General features: G+C 36.9%; 1 protein-coding gene across 1 annotated transcript in view; it reads left to right on the forward strand.

The window, feature by feature from the left end:
- LOC137967488 (uncharacterized) overlaps positions 1-24,591 on the forward strand; it is a 68,790-nt gene that overhangs the window by 30,921 nt on the left and 13,278 nt on the right. The window contains exons 5-11 of the mRNA XM_068814003.1: positions 14,323-15,038; positions 16,204-16,276; positions 16,931-16,960; positions 17,638-17,663; positions 18,669-18,713; positions 22,188-22,220; positions 23,636-23,668. Of these exons, the coding sequence (XP_068670104.1) occupies positions 14,323-15,038; positions 16,204-16,276; positions 16,931-16,960; positions 17,638-17,663; positions 18,669-18,713; positions 22,188-22,220; positions 23,636-23,668 (956 nt within the window). The remainder of the gene's footprint in view (positions 1-14,322; positions 15,039-16,203; positions 16,277-16,930; positions 16,961-17,637; positions 17,664-18,668; positions 18,714-22,187; positions 22,221-23,635; positions 23,669-24,591) is intronic.

The following is a 24,591-nucleotide window of genomic DNA, read 5'->3' on the forward strand; positions in this document are numbered from 1 at the left end:
TTTGTTGACAATTGATCGAGAGCTTCAGAACCGACTTTATGAAGTAGAGGGTTCATTTTTTTCAAACCATAATCGATTGCTTTTTTCTGCAATTTTGGGTCTCTCATTAATTCGGAACCATAATATCTACCCATTTCAACGGCTTTTTTGCCAAGATAAGGTACTCCTTTAGTTAAAAATAATTCTGTTCCAGTATTAGCAATATCGCTGAGTAAGCCCGCTCCCAACGGGCTGTTTAGTTTCCCTGTTGTTTGACAAATTTGGTCTTTGTAATACCACATTCAGCACAAGTGCAAAAGAACATTAGTCTACCATTTTTGGCTGTTTTGTAACCTGAAGGTTCAACACATTCGGTTACCTTTTTCTGTTTTACACAATATGATTTCATAATATATATAAGTTAGATATTTCTGAAATAATGTTGGATAAATCTCTCATTTTTCATTGTATCATTTATATCGAATACTTGTAATAAATCATAATACGAATTACCCTTATTCATTTCATTCGGAAAGTATAAACAGAAATACCCACAAGTTGTTGTTTGTATGTTTTGTATCTGATTGTTTTGATGTAACAAAGTCAGATTTTTCTTTTTGGCATGATTCACAATCTCTTGAAATGGAGGCATACCAAACGAATCAAAATAATTTATTACATTATCCTTAACATAAGTGGCTACCCAGTGAGATCCTGACATATAAGCTGGTTCCAGATTGTAAATAAATAACGCCTGTTTATGGTTATGTGGAACTTTTTCATCTCTTGACAGTACATCATTGATTGGTATGTTTAAATATTTACACCATTTTATTAGATCGTGATTGGACATAGGTATGTTTTTGTGAAATTTTGGTTTTACAATATGTCTCCTATGATTGGGATTGAATTGAATGGACTGTTTTTTCCTAATAGTAACCCTTTTCCTTTTTTGGTTGAGGATGTTTTTTTTTTTCTACCATAACCAGTCACATATGGCGGATAACTATAAAATGGAGGGGGCATTCCAATTCTAGGTGCTCCTGTACCATCCTTTTTCGATGAAGGTGGTCTACCTACCCTAGGTGCTCCTCTTCCCGTTAGCTTTTTGACAAGATTCAAAGCCAAAGGAATTCCAATGCTAGCTAACAGAGTGCCTAAAAATCCACCTGATTGTGTTTTGGTCGGTGTTATTTTAACGCCAGATCCTGTTTGAGCCGCATTCATTATGTCTCTTTGCTGTTTGGTTGTAAACATATTCAGATATGGCATCAGTTGATTGATTGCATTGAAAGGTATCATCATGGGTAATGGCATAGCACCACCTTTTTGACCAGATCCTAACAATTTTTTAGCTCCGGCTTCTGCTAAACCACCAAGAGCACTCAACCCAAGGGTTTTACCAATTGCTGGAAGAGCTCTCATACCAAGTGACAATACGGTGCTCAAAAGACTTCCGCCTACTTGTTTTCTGATATTGGTCTTAGCAAGCTTAATGTCCATTCCTTTGTTCAATTGTCGATTTTTTTGCAATCTTTTTTTCACCATTGCTGGAACATAAAGAGTGTCGTTTCCATTAAGAGAATCATTTGTCAGTCTTAGAACAATTGTTTCCCTTTTATGGTAAGCATTACTCAGATTCTTTTTTTGATTATCTGACAGTCTTACGTTTATTTGATGAAGTTCAGTCATATAATATATGTTACATAATTCCAGTCACAAAACATATACAAATAAATATGTGTCATTCATGGGATTAAACTATAACCAATTCATTACCCACCTTGTCAATAACAACCGACTCTTCGTACAATACAACTGCATGGACATTGAAATCTGCTGCACTGTTGGCATTGAGTTTGTACCTGAAAATCAACTGTTTAGGGTCTCTTGTTACTTTCTCTGCCTGATATGACAGATCAAAATAGATCAGTGGATACAGGCTGTTATAATTAGCAAGATTCAACTGGGTTCCGGTGTTGTAATCATTTTTTCGCATTGCATAAGACATCAGATCATTGAAAATTCTCACTTTGCTTTCACTGTCATATTCCGTTTCTGGGTAGAAAACACCATTGCCATATTCGAGTCTGCATGTTGATAAATAACTGTTTGCGTTTGCTGCATTTAGTTTGAAGGTATCAAGTATATATGGATTTTGAGTTGCAACTCTGGTTTTAGCCCGTTGTAGATAAACAAAAATTGCTTTGACATTGTCAATACTGGAAGAAATCTGAAAAAAACCACTGACTCTAGCAGGTGCTGACACTGCATATAGTTCACGCTGATATGTCCATTTGTGTTCTTTCATGAAAGAGCTTACAAATTTGTCGTACATACTGTCTTTTGGTGTTAATTTTGGAACCCATAGTAGAAATCTGTTAATCACTACTCTTCCGGCATCTGCTGCTGCTGCCCGATTGATGAGTTCATTGTCGTTCTGGAGATTCAAATTGAATTGTAACTGCATAGGAACCAACATTTTATCCTGCAACTCTTCAAAAAAACTGTAACGATTGAGAGGTATGATCAAATTCACATCTTTTGCTCCTCCCGTTCCATCATCGTTGGCAGCTTGTGTAAGCACTCTTCTCGATTCATATCCTGAATTAGTATTGGCTGTCGTATCATTTGTGTCTAAATACCAAAAACTGTTTTTACCGACTGATCTGCTGTAATCATCAGAATATTCCAACAGATTCTTCACAAAAGTGACCTTATGTAGATTGTCAGTATCATAAACAATTTTCCCAGCACTTTTAATCATCATATGTGCAATCAATGAATGAGATCCGTTTATCACCGTTATTCTATCGGCTGCTGCATAACCAGCTCCATCTGCTATTTTTTGTAACTGGAATTGAACCTCGAAATAAGCATTGTACCAATCATAGAAAGAACTCCGGTCGTTGATGGTGAATCTATAACCGTTCTTTTCTTGATGTTGATTATTTCCAGGGGCTCTAATTACATCATCAAGTTGGAAACGCACCAACTCATTTCTTTGCAATAATTCACTTGTTCTAAAAGCCATTTATACTATTGTATTATATAATTTTGCTGTCATGTTATTTATTTGAAAAATCTACGCCTTCTTCCAGATCCGGATATCAATCTATTTAGTATCATGTCAGCGCTTTCATCTTGCTGTTTCTGTTCAATGGGCAAGGATGGAACAATTGCTTTTTGTGTTGGTGTTGTGGCTCCTTTTCTCAAATTTGCTAATTTTTTCATTATTAGGTCTCCTGACTTTTCTGCCGCCGCCTTACCAATTTTATCACCTGCATGGGAAACCCCTGATTCTAATGCCTTCTTGGCTAATGGCTTGGCGAATTTCTTGAAAACAGATGATGCCACACTCTTTAATGGTTTGAAAATGTTGTCGATAATAAGCCCCGACCCTTTGTGTTGAAATACAAATTTACCAAGTTTTGGATGGTAAAACCTCTTAAATTCATACGGTTTCATTATACTGTTACATTAGATACTTTTTAAAATCAGCGAAAAAGACGTATCCGCTCCATTTAGATCCACTAATCTTCTTTTTCCATCTGTTATCATGATTCTGATTGATGAAATTGTAGTTTTGTTCACAGGATTAAATGTAACTCTTTGTGGTTCGAGGGTGAAGGAGTAACTTGGTTTTAGTACACTAGTTGAGAATGAATAAATAATGTCTGTTTCTTCGCCGTCAACTAAACTTTCGTTTACCAAATCGCAATGAATATTGAGTACGTCTGTGTCTTGACTGAGATTTGGCACTCTTGGTCCAATATGCGTTCCACTTGCTAATATCTTTTTGTCGAAACCGATCAGTTCATTAAAATTACTTGCTCTTAAATCAAGTTGGTAATTTGCAGCTAATGTAACCGTGACTCTGAATGTCGTTTCGTTGAATTCAAGAGTCATCGGATACGTATCACCAGTTTTCGTCACATTTTTAATATGTCTGTCAAAGTCCGTATAATTCCATACCCCAGCTGGAAAGGTAATGTCCTTAAAAGTTGAACCATTATCGGAGCTGTATTTGATTAATTGATTTTTGTACCCAGCATTGACATTGAACCAAGTGAATGACATGTTAATGACTCTGTTAAGACCGATAACGTATTGCTTATTATTGTCTAGAGTTACAGGTCTGGTGAAATTTGTTGTAAAATCTTCTGGTTTATTATCCCCTTTATTTTTCACACTGTAAGATGATAAAACTATCTCTCGTTCCATTATATAATGAAGTTACATTAAATTTGGAAATATTGTTTGTATAATTTACCATATTGTGATTTGTTAATTGTTGTCATTTTCAATAATGTGTCCAATATAGAAACACCCATATTTCGCATGTCAATGCTTGTATTGCCAGCCAATATCTCACCAATGATCAAATCCAATTTTTTTATGAGTTCTTTCGGTTTGTTAAAAAATATCACATTGCCACCTTTTTGTTTTTTCCTACCAGAACCTTCCATTGTTTTCATTTTGTTTTGATAATGTTTTATGTATTCATTCAGAGTTTTCATAGCGCGATCCACTCTTTTGTTTTCCTCTTGCCTATCAGCTTCCGTTATATTCCCACTTTTGTATTGCTTTGTAACGTTTCCTTTGTAGGCTTTCAATTGATTTCTTTTAAATTTAGCCGCATTGACAATCTTATTGAGATATTTTTTGTTTTTTCGTTCAGTCATTTCTTGTTGATTTATTACCTTTTCAACAGAATCATAATTTGGTATACCAAGATCACCTAATATCTCATCATCCATATCTTCATCATCTAATCCATAATCTACCTCATCATCGTCATCATATTCTGGTGGCAATCCCGGTTCTTCAGGAAAGTACTTAGGATCAACATACATCTCTTTTTTTCCTTCCAGAAGATCTTGTAAAGATTCTTCATATGTTGGTGGTTTTGGCACCAGTTGTTTTTCTTGCTGTGGCAAAACAGGTTGTTCAAATAGATCGTCTAAACCCATGTCTGGAACTTCATCCTCTATATCAATGCCGTAATCAGGAACTTCTCCTTTCTTCAGTGGTCGTTTTTTCCTTGGCAACCTTAAAGCCTGATTACTATCAATAACATCATCCAATTTACTTGTAATTGGTTGGAATACTTTTGAAAATCCCTGTTGACTGGTCTTCTGATCGATATCATGTTTTGTAATTGCATTATGGACATAATTGATCTTGTCCCCTAATTCAGATTTACTCTTTGCGAGTTCTTTCCACTTAAGTAAACTCATTTATTGTTATATTGTTACGTTACATAAAATGGAAATTCATATATAAAAAATAGCGTTTTACACCGTGTTGAACACCATGTTGAACACCATGTTTAACTACATCATTTTATCGAAACAATGTAACGATTTAATATAAATGAAGATACCTAATTATGATACTGGCGACGATGTTGTCACAAACTTCACACAACTACATGATTTTATGCCTGATCGATGCTTCCGCATGCTCATTTGTGGACCTTCTGGTTCGGGAAAAACAAACACACTGATGCATATGATTCACAATCTGTTGTATTTTGATAAAATATACCTTTATGCAAAAAACTTAGAGCAGTCAAAGTATCAGAATCTCATGAAAGAGTTCGAACCATGGAGTGAAGAAGCTGGTTATGATATCATTGAAGCAAGCAATGATAAAATAATTCCTGTAAAAAATCTCAATGGTGACAATCAAAAAATTGTGATATTCGACGATTTCGTATGTGATAAAAACCAAAAACCATTAGTTGACTATTTTATACAGGGGAGACATAAAAACTGCTGTGCCATATATTTGAGTCAAAGCTACTATAAGACACCAAAAGATATTAGATTAAACTGCTCACATTTTGCCATTTATGATTTTCCGAGTACTAATGAAAAAAGTCTCATATGTCGTGAAAACAATGTCTCAAAACAATTATACGAGAAAGCAACTAGAGACCCTTTCAGTTTCATATATATTGACAAACCTGAGAAACAAGTAAAGAAGAATTTGATGAAACAATATAAATCAATTGTATATGAGTTACTCAAATGGTAAATTACCTGAAGACACATTTTCGCATGAAAAAGTTGTCGAAATAGTAAAAGGATTGCCTGGTGTTGGTTTTAAACTTACTGATGATGGCGATTATGATATGCAGAATAAAAAACTGAGAAATTTAGATTCACCTCAAACGAATGACGATGCAACTACTAAGAGTTATGTCGATTCTGAGGTTAATAAGACTTTAAAATTGGACGGAAGCAATGCAATGACTGGAGCCCTCAATATGGATAACAGACGTGTAGAAAACATTGCACCTGCTAGACATGGCCATAGTGACGCTGTCAGCAGTTCTCATATGCATAACTTTTACTTTGAATTAAATACAAACGATGGAAAGATAGAAGCCCAAAATCCAATCGACATGAAAAATCAAAGAATCTTCGGAGTGAAAGACCCGATACTACATTCAGATGCTTCTAATAAATTTTACGTTGACAGCTCTTTTAATTTTAAAGCTGATAAAACGGAGCTGGCTAATTATTTGAAAAAAGATGGAAGTATTTCCGTAACTGGCAATTTTGACTTTGGAAATAATAAAATCAGCAATCTTGCTGAAGGCACTGGCAATTCTGACGCTGTTACAAAACACCAATTACAAACTGGTTTATCAACCAAACCCAATACAAATCAGGTTGTGTTGCGAGATGGTAAGCAAGCAATGACTGGAAATTTGAATATAAACAACAACAAGATCATCAATCTTGCTGATCCGACAGGTGTAAATGATGCCACAGGAAAAGGTTACGTTGATCGATTATTTTTGGATGCACTTCGATTAGACGGTTCAGCTAAAATGACTGGAAATTTGGATATGTCTTTGAATAAAATAATAAATTGCGGACAACCAACCGGTGCTAGAAATGTGACAAACAAATCTTATGTCGATTCCGAGGTTGGAAAAACATTGAAATTGGATGGAAGCGGTGTAATGACTTCTGTTCTAGACATGAACAATCAACGAATAATAAATCTCGGAAACGCCACACATAATCAAGATGCCATAACTTTGAAGCAAGTAAATGACGGCATTGCGACTGTTTCTACTGAAAACAATAAATATACAGACGAACAAATAGAAAAAAATAAGAAATATGTAGACGACGAAATAGTTAAGAGTCATATAACCACACATACAAACAGAGAAAATGTGCTGAAATATGCTATGGCTGATGGGGAATTTACAGAAGATTATGGAATACAGGATGCCAATTTAATCGACTATAATGACTCACCACATAAAAACAACAAAAAAGCATTTTCATTCAATGTTCAAAAGGCAGCAGATGGTTCCAGTCTGTTTAAAGGACGATTCGATTTTAATCTATTCAAACTGATACGTGACAATTATAGCGATAAATATACTGTGTGTTTAGAAATATATTTCCTGAGAACCGGTTTTGATGTGGAGTTCAATTCATTTCAGGTTACTTTTGAAAAAAGAAACATGAACACTGATAGAACCACTACAGTCAAAACCAACACAGATTATAAATATTATCGCTTTATCATGAACTTATCACCAGATGGTTCTTCACCAACTATCGAAAGACGGTTGTATGTAACTGTTCAATCCACTTATGACAATAGAAGCCCAACTCTTTTACCATTGTATGTCCTGATTTACGGTATAAAAGGTGAAGCAAAAAACAACCTTGATTTCACAATTTATGATTACGAATTGGCTTATGAGATTGTAAATGATCAATTTTTAATGCATGTGCCAATCAATATGAATAACAATAAAATTTTAGGGTTATTTGATAAGATATTACCGTCTTACGCCTATGGAACCACTTCAGAATCATCACTGGGTTGTGATTTCAATATTTCTAGAACAGCACCTCTAACATTTACTAAAATTTATATCGATAAAATAAAAATTTATGCTAAAAAAAATTATCCATCAGAGTCGAATCACGATATAACTTTTTATGGAAACGCTAGTGTATTTTATGACATAGATTTTTCAACAAGCAAAATACTTACTGTCAATATCAATCGATATTTTGAAAACATAACAAACATACGAATAAATTTTGATGATGACGATGGGGATGGCGTAAGATCTTATGTTTACATTATACATTACAAAACATTACTGATTAATTGAATTATATAATGCAACAGTATATGACATTGTATGTAAAAAATTTAGATGGTACACATCTTCTTGACGACAATGGTGACAAAATTGAATACACCATTGACTATCACTCTGATGATGATTTTACCTATCAAGCTCAAGCTCAACTTTCAGTAAATGATGATGGACATATAGAAACTGACAAAAATCTCGTCGTTAAGGCTGCTACGGAAGAGAACCATGTTGTCATAAAAAAACAACTCGATTTGAAGTTAGACAGATCGACTTTTATTATTTCGAACAGTCTACCTGGTATACCAGTGTTAGACAAAATCAGCATTGCATTAATTCCAGCTTTATCAGTAGTCACAGCCGATTCAAATGACAGAGTTAGTTCATGGATGGATCCTGCGAATAATATCGATTTTTCACAACAAACCAATTCAAAAAAGCCTCTTCTTCTGAGGGATTCGTTGAAAAAACTGTTTTTTATACGTTTCGATGGTAGTGATGACTATTTGGAAAAAAAATCATTTGACGTTTCTGAAATAGCGGGTAGTTCTGGTAACAAATGCACAGTAATACTGGTTGTCAAAACAAAAGCGATAACTAATCAATCACAGTTTCAATGGGGGCGTGGAGCCGTCAGATTCGGTGTGCATATACCATGGGGAGATGGTACAGTCTATGTCGATTTTGGTTCCTCGTCAAATGGCAGACTTAACATTCCTTCTTTGCTGAATCTCTCTGGAAATATCGAAGTTTGGACAATTCGTATTAATGGGACAAATCTAGAACTCTTTAGAGGCGTTACATCAATCAGTGCGATTAAAACAGAAACAATTTCTGCCACTCTGACAGGTTCAGCTCAAGAAATGTTTATTGGATGTCAGGTTCATACTGATGGCACTGCTGTGAATTTCTGTGAAATGGATTTATATGCTTTTGCTGTTTGGGCAAAATCTCTGTCTGATAATGAATTAAAAAATATGTTCAGGTTCATTCAAAATCATTTCGATTTGTGATGTGGATTTTCAAAATATATAACTCAATATATATGTATATCGACAATTTATTACGATTTGTGGAATATAGTTTTCAAGAAGCAAAAGAAAAACATCCATGCATTAATGACAAAATATTAAAATCAGCACTTGTTTATCAATACCTGCACTGTTTCTATTTGAAAAGAGACATGTCTATGAATGAGATTCTTGAACTCAATGATGGTGAAATTGGTCTTCTTGGACCAGGTAGTGGCTGTCTAACATGGTTACTTGAAAAGATCTTCGGTTGGATTGATATATTAAATTCACATAGTGTATTACATGATGCTTCCGGGAGGTTTTATGACCACCATAAGCTCGGTAGAGGTTACACTTATGCTATTTCAGAAAAATACACAACTAAACTGATTAAAAGATCACCTTTTTGTGGTCAAGTCAGTGGTATACTATATTGTCTATGCAGACGATTAACAATCTAAACCATATATATGACAGATCGAAAAAAGAGAATATTTAGCTGGAACCATATTTCAGACAAACTCTCAGAAGATCAGGTCGACGAACTAAAGAGCTATTATAAGGCATACCATAGAAAGTGTTGGGCTTACAAGCAAGCTGTGAAACGTTACAAAAAATTAAAACTGTTAGGAAACACTGTTTCTGTCATAACTGGTACTGGTGGAATTATTAGTGCTGTTGTAACTGGTGGTATAGCCCTAGTAGCAATAAGCACTTGTGCTTTGTTAATCAAGTCTTACATGGATTTCCAATCACTGGATCTTAAAATACAAAATTGTACATACGCATACCAAAGTTATCAACATCTATTGAATTCAATAAAAGACATGTTGAGAAGCGGTGATTTTCAACCATCGTTTCACACAGAATTAAAAAATGTAGATGATTTTGTGACTGATGTTTGTCCTAGTGTTGACAAGTTCTACGCTAAATACAATGACAAATTCATTCCTTAACTATTTCATTAATTCGGTCTGATGCCAATGACAGGATGTCTTTCCAATATCGTTCATATGATTGAAGTGTCTTTTTGGATTTGCTCGTCTTGACCTTTTCAAAAGGAAGATCAAGCATTTTAAATATTTGTTTTAAAATGAAATTTATGTTAATCATACGCTTTCTATCAATGTTAACATCTTTCACAACTTCCCCGATAGCCGCAAAAATTCGAATTATTTTATCCATATTTTTTACAGAAATCTGGAAACCATTTTTAATGGCAATGTTATTGATAATGTTTTTGATATGATATTTTCTTTGGTAAACACTTTTACGATGGAATCTATGCTTATTTGAGTGAAAATCAACAAATTCTATCAGTGGTTTATAGCCATTAACTGACCCACATTTTTTACAAACTAGCATATTGTTATCATTCACTATATCAGGTTGACTGCAGCATTGCTCAATTTCTTTCGTATGTTTCGAGATTTGCTTATTACAAAATGGACAGACCACTTCTTCCATATTGACCAGTTCTTTATGCAGTTCTTGGCAACTCATTATACTATTATATAAGATATTATTTTAAAACCATACTGCCACGCCACGGCATAGATTCGCAGAAATATAAACCATATAGATTTCCAAGAATATGAGACCGAAAATACGAGAGAAAAAAATATGTAACCGTCAAATGTAAAGTAGTATGGAGTTGGGTTGGGATGAGAGCATTTTTACAAAATGATCTCATACCCCCAACTCCTATACTACTGGCCTGAACGCTAAATGAAGAATGCTAGAGTTGCTTGTCATTAGAGCATGGATTATCTATTTATTGATAATGATTAGTGATTCATAAAGCACATGGTCATTGAGATTTATCTCACACACACAAAAGCAACGCGGCACAACCTAAAATAAATATGTTCATAAGTATAAATAGAAAGGATATAAATTAATATTATTACATCATTAGAAAAATTCAAACTAAGACTTAGACCATGTATATCCTTTCTATTTATACTTATGAACATATTTATTTTAGGTTGTGCCGAGTTACTTTTGTGTGTGTGAGATAATTCTGACGCTGACTACATCCCCAATCAAGTTGCGGATCACCTGCTTGCTATGGCTGCACCAAGGCTCTAGAATGCTCTACCAACTGACATCCTGGAAAAAGAAACTCTTCTAGAGCCTTCGTGCAGCCATAGCAAGCCTATGATCCGCAACTTGATTGGGGATGTAGTCAGCGTCAGGATTGTTTTGAATGCTATCGTCAGAATCTTGAATAAATTCAATTACCCCCATGTATAGGAAGCCATTGGAGGTCTCGGAGCATTGGTGTAATGAGGAAATATCAAGGAGCAACATAGATAAGCCTAGCTGCTACATTAACGTGTAAATGAGAGGATGTCATGATTAATCGTATCAAATGCTGTGTGTAAATCTAGAAAAATCAAAAGCGTCCCATGTTGCTTGTTCATGTTAAGCAGAATGTCCTTTTTGATCTTGAGGAGAGCGGTTTCCGTATTACGATAATGTGCTAATTGACTTGTATGAAGGCTGGAACACTGAATGCTAGTTATTCTCCGCCATATGATACATTAGTTGATTAGGTAAAGGTAAAGTCTGCTACGAGCCTAGTGGCCCATCAGGCCGGCGCTTATCTCCGGATTTGGATACCCAATAGTTCAGCGAAAGAGCATCCATTTCAGAAATGTCTCTCAAGACTTGAACCTTGTCTAATTCATAGTCTATCAATGTAAAACCGACACTTGTACCTCTCTTAACCGCATCCATTCGGCGAAATGGTCACAGCCCAATTATTTTTATATTTAGTTGAAACTGGAAAGGCCTCGTTAGCCGAATCACTTTCTTCGGAAGACGATTTTGGCAGGGGAAAACGACTTGATTTGGACTAGCTCTCCGTCACGCTCTTGAAAGTTCTACCTTTTAAACTCACCTAAATACTGAATATTCATTTCCTTTACAAATTACTATCACCTGTCTGGTGAAACAGAAGATCATCGGATTACACTCACAATCAGCAAAAAAAGGTGGAGAAGTTATGACAAAGACTCGTGCTTCCTGTTTCATTGGGGGTTTCAAACGCCTCGAAACAATAAGAACACTCTGCCTACGCCTATGGTAACATGCTTTCTTCTGTTTTTCAATGTTTGGAAGCCCTGTATGCTAGACACCAAGGGGACAGTTTTTCCCAATACGGACCGACCTAGCCGGCAAATAACGTGTTTATTTTTTTCTACGGGATTGCTGTGACAGGGTCTGAAATGTCCGTCACGTGAGAGAAATTGATGTTAACGGAAAAGGAGCGCACGACTTGAAATAAAGTTTCTTCAAATCAATGCAACACACATTCAGATTTTATTCACACATACACATAAATTTTACATTTTACGTTGTTTACGACACTTACGCTGATACAAAAAGCTTGAAAAGGTGCTAAAGTTGGCAATTTCAGAGCCGCCCATACTCGGAGTCTGGATGGGAAAATCAGGACCACTGGAACGTGCGCGATTAGCCAATCAGAATACGGATTTAGGATTCCGGGCCGCTGATAAGCTGGAGAAAAAAAATAAGGTAGTTTACTGACTGGTCGGAAATTCTGGAATTCAACATGAAGTCCAGGTTTCTTTAATGTAGGCGTTTCTTTTGCCTCACCTTCCACTTCTTATCAAAGTGCGCAGACTACCATTGATTACTGAGTTGATGGTGGTCTTAAACACTGCAAATATGCCCACGCTAGAACTACACATAAGTCCAGTAGATGCGCAGACTGAGCTGTAAGACAGCGAACATTTGCAGAACATGACAACAGAGTGTATTCTTGAATCTTGCTTAACCATGGTGATTGACCAGCAATGGCCACATGTATTTTCTTGTTACAATTCATGGTGTTAGGACGAATATTTAACAAATGCAAATTACATTCTCCTCGAACCTCACCTTAAAAATACACACAGTTGATAGGAAACTCTAGGTGATGATAATGATGATAAAGAACTTATCTAAGTGTCAAGTGTATTTAGTATTGAGGCACTAATTGGGGACACGGCTGTGCAGTAATCAAATCAAATTAAATAAACACCGTTCAAATCAAAGGTTGGTTTTTGAGGAGACGCGAAACTGGAGTACCTGGAAAAACCTCTCAGAGCAGAGTAGGGAACCAACAAACTTGACTCACGTATGATGCGATGTCTGGAAATGGAACCCAGGCCGCATTGGTGGGAGGCAAGTGCTTTTACCACCAGCCATCCCTGCTCCCCTATTTTTGTTGTCCACTACGCACATCAACTTTTTGCATCCTCCTCGACAGCCATGCCGAATAGGTTTGTGTCTTGCAACACTTTTCTGAGTTAACGACTTCCAAACATAAACAGGTAGAAGCTTGGAAACCAACTATATGAAAACTGTGTCATTTGCAAAGATGCTCTTGTGTAGATCATTATATGCTTAGCTGTGTACAGGTTCCTCTCTCAGATATTTAGAAGATAACCAGTAAACAGGGAAAGGAACAAATATAGTCACTCGATTACTGCCTGTCAGATGCCCAACCGTGCCGGACTATGTTTTTGTGCCATGCCAACAGTGATAAACGGAATACATGAGAACAAATTGATGCCTGATGGGTACCGTTTACCCCTACTGTTGGGCATCATCTTTATCTCTGTAAATTGGTGGCTAATATATAGATATTTTTTTAACGTACAGTCGTCATGGCAGTTGGGGTCTTATACAACACGATCTTAAACAACACTAATCAGCTTCCTGCAAACTTGCAGTTTATTCAATTCAAAGACAACAGTAAAAGGACAATAGCAATATGACCTCTAGACACGTCAGTGATAACAATGGTATAATTTTCAAATTGAAACTTAATTATCTCTCAAAAATGCATGGTTACCCCCAATTTTCTTTTTGGATACCAAGAGTACATACTAAGATCTACTTTCTCCGGATAGTTTTAAACCGCGCAAAAGTATCCCTGTATTAGTAAGCATCACCGATAGGAAAACCGAGTATCTCAAGATGCGCAGAACGTATGCACAATAACAATAGTAGGCACCGTGCTTAAGCAATTTTCTTCTAAAGGTATCAAGCTTCTGGAACCTCCTTTTAATTGCAATTGTCAGCTCTATGTTTTCTCTTTATTGCTTTTACCATTCTTTTCTTTTTCCTTTTTGCTAACGAGATTTTTTATCTTATTTTTTTTCAAAACAGGAATGTGATCAAAACGTCAGGAATCCTACAGTTAATTGATGCTGAACTAGAAATTACAATCCAAATATCAACAAATGAAGTCATCCATGTTAGGATTCGACCGGGCAAAGCAAAAGTCAATGATTTGATGAAAGAGATAGAAACAAGGCTTGGAGTGCCTCCCAAGGACCAGAAGATGTATCATGGCAAAACGCTATTGTCTGACACACCTTTAAGGTGCATTCCGCTGGAACTCTTATGCAGTTCAAAGCCTACTGTAGATGTCATTATTCCTGAATACATTCAGATAACAGTAGAAAACGCTGTTGGCAGAGATTTAATTCAGTTGAAGATTGATCAAGAAAAGTCCTTAAGGGATCTAATGGCAGAAATACCATGGTGCAGATACTTGGAGAATAACCAAGAGGCCGTGTTTCATGTCAACGGAAGAGAGCTCTCCCATGTGAAGGACACAGACACCTTAGCAAGCCTCGGTATTCTTTCTGGGTCTCAGCTAAAGGTAGAAGTAAGGGTCCTCTTCATCTGTATCTCAGTTACCGATTTGCCTGGATTCTCGCCATCGGACCGCCTTGATATTCGATGTAATCCTGAGGAGACATTCGAGGATCTCTTAAGCCACATTCAGTCAAGAACCAAAATCAAGAAGATAGATGGGGCTACATTCTTAATGAAGGGTAGGATCTTTGATCCCACGGAAGACCTGGGTTCTCTGCAAGGTAAGCACTTCATCTCAGAACTTATAGCAAATAGTAGAAAAGTCAAAAGTCGAAAGGTTGCCTACTCCACTCTGCCATATTTTCCATGTTCACCAGCATCTTGACAACAATAAGTAGGTATCATGAACCTTGAGTTAAAATTACATGTATCTTGAAGGCTTAATTTCCTCTTTGAAATTCTTATGCATCTAAAATAAACAACAAAAACGTATGTACTTGGGCCAGTAATCAATCTCAATCTTAAACCAATTAAAAGGCCTAATTACCTGAAACCGGTACCATTTTTGACAACCTTCGTCATTGTTAGGCCCGGCCCAAATAAGGTTCATTTATCTGTTCCAGTGTGGATAATACTTTTTTCCACTGATTGACAAAGGTGTGAGCTTTTACTAGTTCCGTTTTAACACTTTCTTAAAAAGTGAAGGGAATCTCACTTCTTCAAAAATGCTGGATAACTTTAGGGGAGTCAGGATGGCTTAGTGGTTATCAACAGTGCCTTCCACCTCTGCGGCCCGGGTTCAACTCTCGGCCCCGGGATCGTATGTGGCTTGAGTTTGAGTCGATCTCAACCTGACTCCGAGGGTTTTTCTCCGGGTACTCCGTTTTTCCTCCCTCAGCAAAATCGACTCACAGCCTATTCCATCAGGCTGTGCTGCTGTGCTCCGAGGTCATCCATGGGTCGTGTTCAGGGGCCGAGCGCCTAGCCGGCAGCACAGCTCCTTCGGTCCGATCTCGTTGAGCCGCGCCCTTAGCAATTCAGTCTCCGACTGCGAGAAAGGGCGATTAGCAGGTCACGTATTACTATTACTATTACCTTGACACATTTTTATAGATAGTCAAACTGAGAATCACTTATTTTCTAATGCCCTGGTATCTTTGATGATTGTCGCATGTTATGGGTGCTCCATTGGTGTTATCCAAAATATGTTTGTGCTAAAGTTAAAGTTGAGTTTGAAAAACCGGGTATTCCCTTTAAAACTGAAAGTTTATTTATGTGACATACAGAGACAGAAAGTAGTGTAAGAAAGTTTTGTGATTGGTGTGTATTCGCCCCATTCCGTCAGGTAGGAAGTGTTAATGTTTTTGCTGTAATCTGTGCATATTATCTACACACGGTTAACATATTGATGACAGAAATGTCTGGTTGCCTTGCTTTCTTGGTTAGACTATGGCATAGAGCATCGATCTACTCTCGCATTTAAGATGACAAAACCACAAACAATGGATGAATATGAGAGGTAAATATGATAGCTGTTATGGAGATAGAAAGTAAGAAAATTAATGTACCCCATTAATTAACAATTCTTTTGTTGTGAGTAATAGTTAGTACCGGTATACCTCACACGAGCTGAATAACTAACCGACAAGAAACTACTGACCAAAATGATTAGGACTACATAAAGCCGTTTTGTTTCTATTTTGTTCTTCGGTTGCAGGTTGCTCAGTTAGCGTTTGCTCAGGTTGCGTTTGCTTGCTTGTCGCCTCCCAGTTAACAGTCAGAACACCCGAAAACGCAGTGTTCATTTTTGTAGTGTATACATGACGTATCACTGTAGGTTACTTCTCTATAGTTTTTTGGTGTGAATTTTGGAAGTTTTGTTTCTTGTTCAGTTAACATTCTATACTGACATATTTCTGTTTGACAAGATGTTTGTAATGTGCTGGCTAACAAGTAGTAAAAGATATTTTATAGAGAATGGATAATGATATAACAAACTGTTCCTGTCAGTGAAACAATTTTATTTAAAACCTGACGTTTCGGCACTCCTGCCTATTGTCTTTTTGAGAGGTGATCTAAAGCTGTCACACGAGTCCTTTTTTATGCTCAGTAAAAATGAATGCTTTATGAACGGTTATGTGAACTGTAACCTACCTTATTCTTTTCAATATAGGATGAAACTGATGATGGAAAAATGTGAGAGGTAAATATGATAGCTGTTATGGAGATAGAAAGAAACAAAATTAATGTGCCCCATTAACTAACAATTTTTTTTGTTGTGAGTAATAGTTTTAGCACCGGTATACCTCACACGAGCTGAATAACTAACCGACAAGAAACCTACTTACCAGAATGATTAGGACTACATAATGCCGTTTTGTTTCAATTTTTTTCTTCGGTTGCAGGTTGCTCAGTTAGCGTTTGCTCAGGTTGCGTTTGCTTGCTTGTCGCCTCCCAATTAACAGTCAGAACACCCAAAAACGCAGTGCATACATGACGTATCACTGTAGTTTACTTCTCTATAGTTTTTTTGGTGTGAATTTTGGAAGTTTTGTCTGTTTTTCAGTTAATATTCTATACTGACATATTTCTGTTTGACAAGATTTTTGTAATGTGGAGGCTAACAAGTAGTAAATGATATTTTATATATAGAGAATGGACAATGATATAACAAACTGTTCCTGTCAGTCAAACATAGTTTGACGCTATACTGTGGCTTAAAAAAATTCCATTCAAGACCTTACGTTTCGGCACTCCTGCTTATTGTCTTTTTGAGAGGTGATCTAAAGCTGTCACATGAGTCCTTTTTATGCTCAGTAAAAATGAATCCTTTGTGAACGGTTATGTGAACTGAAACCTATCTTATTCGTTTCAATGTAGGCGAGTGCTGATGCAAGAACGTCCGCGTAAGTTCATTTTGTAGAGAATCAACTTTGTTCGTCATGGTTTTCTAGACAGAGCGTGCATGGAATCATCAAAGTTCCTGCATTCGAGGCAGCGACGTGTGAAGTTTTTTTTTATAAACTCCACCAGTGAGAGAGCTGTCAGAAGTAATTTTTATTGGTTGTGTTCCCACAAATCAGATAAGTAAAAAAAAAAAAAATCCCTTGTGCAGGATAACCTGTAGACTGAGTTTGCTGGAGATAAGAATGATCAAACTAATCTGTTTAAGTTTTGTAACCCTTTCTTGCAACCTTAGTAAAGAAATGTACAAATGCATCTTTTTATCAATGGTGACTTGGAGACGGTCGGAAAAAATCTGAGTGGTCTTTGCCGTAGTTGACTCTACGACCTTCCAATTACTAGTTTGGATGCCTTGCCACTGAGTTATAGGGGAGTCGTGGGAGGTACAGTAGGTCATTAAACTAGTTTCTTGTAGGAAATGTCCCACGTTTACTGCTAGGTCTGAGATTCTCTGAAGGGTGTAGTGCCACAGTATTATAGTGAAGGAGATGGTGGAATGTTAACCTCAATGTTGTTGACGATGACTCGAGGATGCTTGGAAAAAATCAGCTTTGCAGGAGTCGAACCTACAACCTCTAAATTATTACTTCGGATGATCTGCCAGTGGGGTATAGGCGACTCGTGGAGGCTAGGCCAGTAAACCAAGCTTATGTAAAAATTGTCCGTCTTTTATTGCCAGCAGTGAAATTGTTTGAATAGTGCTTACTCGCTCTTTTTAAAACAAATTTTGGACATAACCAGTTGACAGCGAACCAATTTATTTGCTTGTTGCCAAGGGTTTTATTTTTCCAGACTATTGCGGTGGTCACAAGTAGAAAAATTCCAGTGATGACATCAGGCTTTGAAAAGTTTGATGTTGGTTAAATTGTGTTTTATACAATTAATGTTTCCATAAGTTTCGAAGCTCTTTTCCCTCATTGTTTAATTTTAATTCTGGTTCATTACAGGGAAGGAAAAACTTGGTTTGAGCATGCGGAAAGAATCTGTGGAAGGTGAGTAATAAGGTCACTGTCCAGCTGTGATAGCCTCCCATAAGCAAAATAGTCTGAATCTTGATCTCAAAATTTAACACTTAGAGAATGCATCTACCTCGGAGTTGAAGTTGAGCTATCCCTCCCTTTTCCAAAAATATCCAGAAATGCAAGTAATTAGATGCACGTGGATTTCAGTAAGTATCCTCTTGCTCTTCTCCCCAACTTCAACATCACTCGTGTCTCTGAATACAGACAAGCAACGTCACAAAGTGTCCCCAAACGCTGATTCTCATGTGGAGACAGACGGGTACATTTGCCCTATGAGCGTAAAATAATGCTAACCTTCACTTTTGGTCTTAATAAAGGTCACAAAGAAGGTCAATACTACACAACATGCCTTTTATGTAATTTTTGTAGACAAATAGGCGAACCAAAGCCATATTCAAGGGCTCAACTGCATAGCAGGCGGTTCCGGTGTCAATTTTTTTTTTTGGATTGATTTGTGAAAAGGAAGGGCTGCGTGAAAGTTGAACCAAGGGTAAACGAGAAGGCAGTAGGGATGCGACCAGAAAGAGAGAAAAAAATCACCTGCAATCCTCCCCATAACATTTTTAAGACTCCGGAGTGAACAGACATTAATAGCATGTCAATCAAACACCCGCTATATATCAACCATTCTTATAGTGCAATAAGGCAAATCGGAGTTCGAGAAAAACATTTGCGCGCGTCGGGATAAAATCAAGCATACATTAAAAGTACAAAAGATTTTGAAAGTAATTTTCCTTAAGCAATTTCCATAACAAAAGATGCTTCTTTTTATCCCGACGCGCGCACGTATTTTTTTGAAACTCTGAACTGGCTTATTACTTCCCGCCGCTCAAATGCTGCGCTGAATAAATAATTTCGAAAAATACTGAAAAGGCCTACTTTTGATTCCTCAAAAAATATCATTGATCTTTTTCGACGGATCACATACCGTCAAAATTAACATTGAAAGGGTAAATTTCTTGTAAATTGTACATTTAAAGCTTGAGCGAGATGTAAATGAACACGATTGGAATGCTCATTTCAACATTCAAGCGTAATGTTACATGCCACCTTCGCGGGTGTCCTTCGGGAAAAATCCTAACAAACTATACATCAGAAGAAAGCTTAATAAATCATGCAGTTCAAGTGTGTTTTTCTTTTAGTAAGCGTCACCAGCCAGTAAGAAGTGAGACCACCGAGGGTTCTCCTATTGAATTTGGGCGAATTTATAGGGTAATAACTATGTAGATTTAACCGGTTTTCGTGACATTTCGCCAAAACCTTCCAAAGATGATGACAAACGAAAGTGTCTGGAAATTCTGATATTCCAAATATTACTAAAAGAAAAGTCTCTTAAACTACATTTCTTAAGATTTCTTCTGATGTATAGTTTGTTAGGATTGTCTTGAAGCTAGCTTGCGTACGAATTCTTCCCGAACTACACCCGCAAAGGTGGGAAGCAACCTTAAATCACTTACTTGTTCTGTTGTGAGGTTTTCTTTTAACTTTTGAGAAGCTGTTTTGTTTTGAATATTTGTATGTATGTGTTTATTGTTTGGGATAAATATTTGACTTTCATTTAATTTATCGCCCATCCCACTGGAATTCCCCCTGGAGCTGGTCGTATTAAAACTCTAAATTGACTCTAAATTCTCCATCTTTCAATTCATCTATAAATGAAATTTCACAAAGTAAAGTCCTTTTGTTATGGCCGACTGCCTTTTTCAGTTTCAAAATAGAGAGGTTTGCACAAACGCCGATTTTGCTCTTGGGGGAATAAATTCCCTTACTCGTAGATCAGAGACTCTACATTAATGAGGTACATGTACGGTTGTTTTCTTTTCATAGCGCAAAAGAATTGTCTGCTGAAGAACCCTCATGGAGATATTCGAGTAGATCCGTTCAATGATAATACCCACTGTTAGACTTCCTCGAGAATCAGCCCCAATAAAATGTTGTTTTTAGGAGCAAACAACAGATATAATGAAGTGCGAGGGCATGCTTTTTTTCTCCTTTCCTTTGACGTTTCCAAATTTAGGCTTGGACTACCAAAAGCATCTGGGTTTTCGAGTCGAGTAGGTTCTTGTCATTGTGTTGTAACTATGGTGGTGATTGACAGTGAAGCACAAGCTGGAATGGGGCATTTCAGAAACGTTGTAGCGTTGAATGCAGGTGCTTTGGTTTTCGTGTAAAACCAGAAACGTCTGGGTTTTGAGTTGAGTAGCTTATTGCAAATGTGTCGTAAGGGGAGATTTAACAGGTGGTTGACAATGCGACGCAAGCTGGAATAGGACATTTCAGAAGCGTTTTGCGGTTAAATGCAGTTCGTTTTGTCGCCATCACCTTTCATGCAGCCATTGCCTTGAACGAACAGACCAGAAAAACCACGTACTATGCACGTTATTGGAGATTCAAGAGTCCTAAATAGTAATCTCTGAGCATGCGCTTGTTATCATGCCACCAAAAATTGCATGGTATTGATGTTTCTTCTTTAGTCACTATGGTTACCTGATACTAAATAGAATGTAAGATTGACGCCATTTAATGTGGTGGAACCAAAAAAATCAAAGTGCTCCTTTAATTTGCAGGAATTTTTTTTCTGATGACTAGTTTGGATGCTCTACCACTTAGCTGTAGGAGATTTGTAGGTTCCATGCCATTGGTTCACTGATTAATGGCAAATGTGCTTCCTTTTGTTCATTTAGATCCTTGCAGTATGGTGGCACAATTGTGACATGAACCTAGTTTTAATGACCAGGCTACCATGAGTGTCCTATTGCTCAGTGGTAGAGCATCCTAACTACGCTTGTAGGTACAATAGAAACCTTGAAACAGTTGAAATGAAAGTACGTAAGTAAACCAGGAATGGGGAAACTAAATAAAACAAACAGTTCATTTTACTCAGCGGGGTTAACATGCTACATCTCTTTCAGTACAATTTCGTTTGTGTATGTGTATATTTATGACTACTTTTCAAATGAAAATACTAATGAATTAAAAATTGCAGGAATCGTTATAAGCTTCTAATGATAATTTGAGACTCATTTAGTGCAATTGCAGAAAATAAAAACAGCATGTAAACTGTCTTAGGGGTGCAACTGTTTTTAATGAATTGATTGATTTGGTGTTAGCTGTTTTTAAACATAACAGTGTCAGAACAGTGTCGGGTTTGCCATCATGATTATGACAAGTTAACTTGTATTTGACTCAGCAACTAGTCACAAGCGAACCAATAACACACTTTGCGCTTTTATTTACCAATCACAAAGGACATTTTTTTCTTTTTCAAGAATCTTCTTCACTGATTTCAGTTCTCACAATTTGTTTTTCATGATTGACGCTTGGCTATAAAAGTTTTGTTGTTGATATTCTTGGGTGCACACTATTTTCACCCAATTACAGTTACTTGTAGACTAAGGTATCCAATCTTTAGCTCCTGTTGCTAATTCCTTTGTTTTATTGCAGTTCCACCACCACCACTATCAAGAGATCCCAGATGTGAGTAATTCAGTTCAATCCCAACTGATATAGCTGGTCATGATAGCTTCGTGATCTAGATTTGGGATCAATCATTCGCATCTGTCCCTTCTTATTTTATCTTAGACAGCCCGAATTTTCTTAACCGTAACCCTAACCCTAACCCTATCCCCATAGGGGCTTTTCAGAGCCAATGAAACACAATCAACGAAACGACAGAACACAACAACAACAACTGTTAAGAATCCTAACTGGCCGGAGGCAAACCAGTTGGCTATTTACAAGTGCAGCTGGGAAGTTGAACCTGGGACTACCAGGAGTGACGACGAACGGGTCTTGATCCCGGAATATCCGGATCTCAAGGCAAGCATACTAACCACTGGGCCACACTGCCCAGGTTCGATTCCTGCAAAGCTAAAAAGGAGTTCTTGGGTTTTTTCAAGTATCCCTGAGTCAACATCGAAAAATAAAGCTCTTGATTACAAACGAAATAATTGTAATAGAATACAAAGAGAAAAGAACTAGCGTAAAGACTCGTGTATAAGCCGCACTCCCAACTTTCAAGCATGATTTGGGAAAAAATAAGAACTCCAAGAAAGCACTCTTGTAAAAAAATTTGGTCTTTTGTTCGGAGATGTTGACAATAAACTTAACGAAATCTAATGTTGTGTATTGGCAGCGACAGTTAATAAGTTCATCAACTCTGAAAATACCTTTTAAAATCTTGTTTTTAATCAATTTCCTTATTCCCTGTGACTGACAACAGTTGTCTTCATTGCTAAAACCCACAGTTGAAATGAAAGTACGTAAGTACACCAGGAATGGGGAAACTAAATAAAACAAACAGTTCATTTTACTCAGCGGGGTTAACATGCAACATCTCTTTCAGTACAATTTCGTGTGTGTATGTGTATATTTATGACTACTTTTCAAATGAAAATACTAATGAATTAAAAATTGCAGGAATCGTTATAAGCTTCTAATGGTAATTTGCGACTCATTCAGTGCAATTGCAGGAAATAAAAACAGCATGTAAACTGTCTTAGGGGTACAACTGTTTTTAATGAATTGATTGATTGGGTGTTAGCTGTTTTTAAACATAACAGTGTCAGAACAGTGTCGGGTTTGCTATCATGATTATGACAAGTTAACTTGTATTTGACTCAGCAACTAGTCACAAGCGAACCAATAACACACTTTGCGCTTTTATTTACCAATCACAAAGGACATTTTTTTCTTTTTCAAGAATCTTAGTCACTGATTTCAGTTCTCACAATCTGTTTTTCATGATTGACGCTTGGCTATAAACGTTTTGTTGTTGATGTTCTTGGGTGCACACTATTTTCAGCCAATTACAGTTACTTGTAGACTGAGGTATCAAATCTTTAGCTTCTGTTTCTAATTCGTTTCTAATTAATTCCTTTGTCTCATTGCAGGTCCACCATCACCATCACGACGTGCTATCATACGTGAGTAATTCAGTTCAATCCCAGCTTATATAGCTGGTCATGATAGATTTGGGATCAATCATTCACATCTACCTTATTATTTTATCTTAGACAGCCCGACTTTTCTTAGGTGGAAATTAGATTATGTTTATCAACTTGTACGTGCGTTCTTGGACTGGTCAACACACGAGATTGTATGCATTTATTCAGTACACATTTCCTTGGGCATTGTTGAGAAATTTGCCATCGATTTTTAAAGCACCCCTACAATCGATTTTGTTTTTCTGAAAGTTCAGATTTCAGGACCATAATACACTCATTTTAGTCAACTCTTTGCAGGAAGGCAGTATGGTCGGGTGATTAGGGTGCTGGAATTGAAATCATTTTTTGGATTCAACTCTCGCTTTTACCACTTGCTGAAGTTGTTCTGTGAAGTCCGTCTTTAGTTTTTTTCCGTGTCGTTAGTAAATGGCCAATTCCGATAAACTGATTTATCTCACCCAAAATATAAAAAAATAAACAACTACATTAAAAGATAAAATATTGATGACGACGATGGTGACGATGACTAGATTCGGGAAAAGCAGGTCGGAGCGATATACGTTCTCGTTCACATTAACCGGGCTCTTTCTTGTGAGTATAGCCATCATAATGCAACCCATTCATGAACAAGCAAGTACTTCAAATGAAATTGGTGAACGATGGAGGGACATCTCGCACAAGAACAAAGTGAGCACTCAAAATGAATTGAGATCTGATCAAAGCTCAAAAAGAAGCAGAACAACAACAGAAGGAGGATAGGCTTAATGGAGCTCACAAAGCAATTCTGGGAAGCTAAAGGCTACGCTAGTTTGAACAAATCAGCTCAAAATCTTTGAGACCAAAAGGCAATCATAATGAAAGAAGGAGGCCAAACAGAGCCATCCTTGTAGAATGAAACCAGA

This window comes from Montipora foliosa, chromosome 1, assembly GCF_036669935.1.
Source record: "Montipora foliosa isolate CH-2021 chromosome 1, ASM3666993v2, whole genome shotgun sequence".
Taxonomy (NCBI): Eukaryota; Metazoa; Cnidaria; class Anthozoa; order Scleractinia; family Acroporidae; genus Montipora; species Montipora foliosa.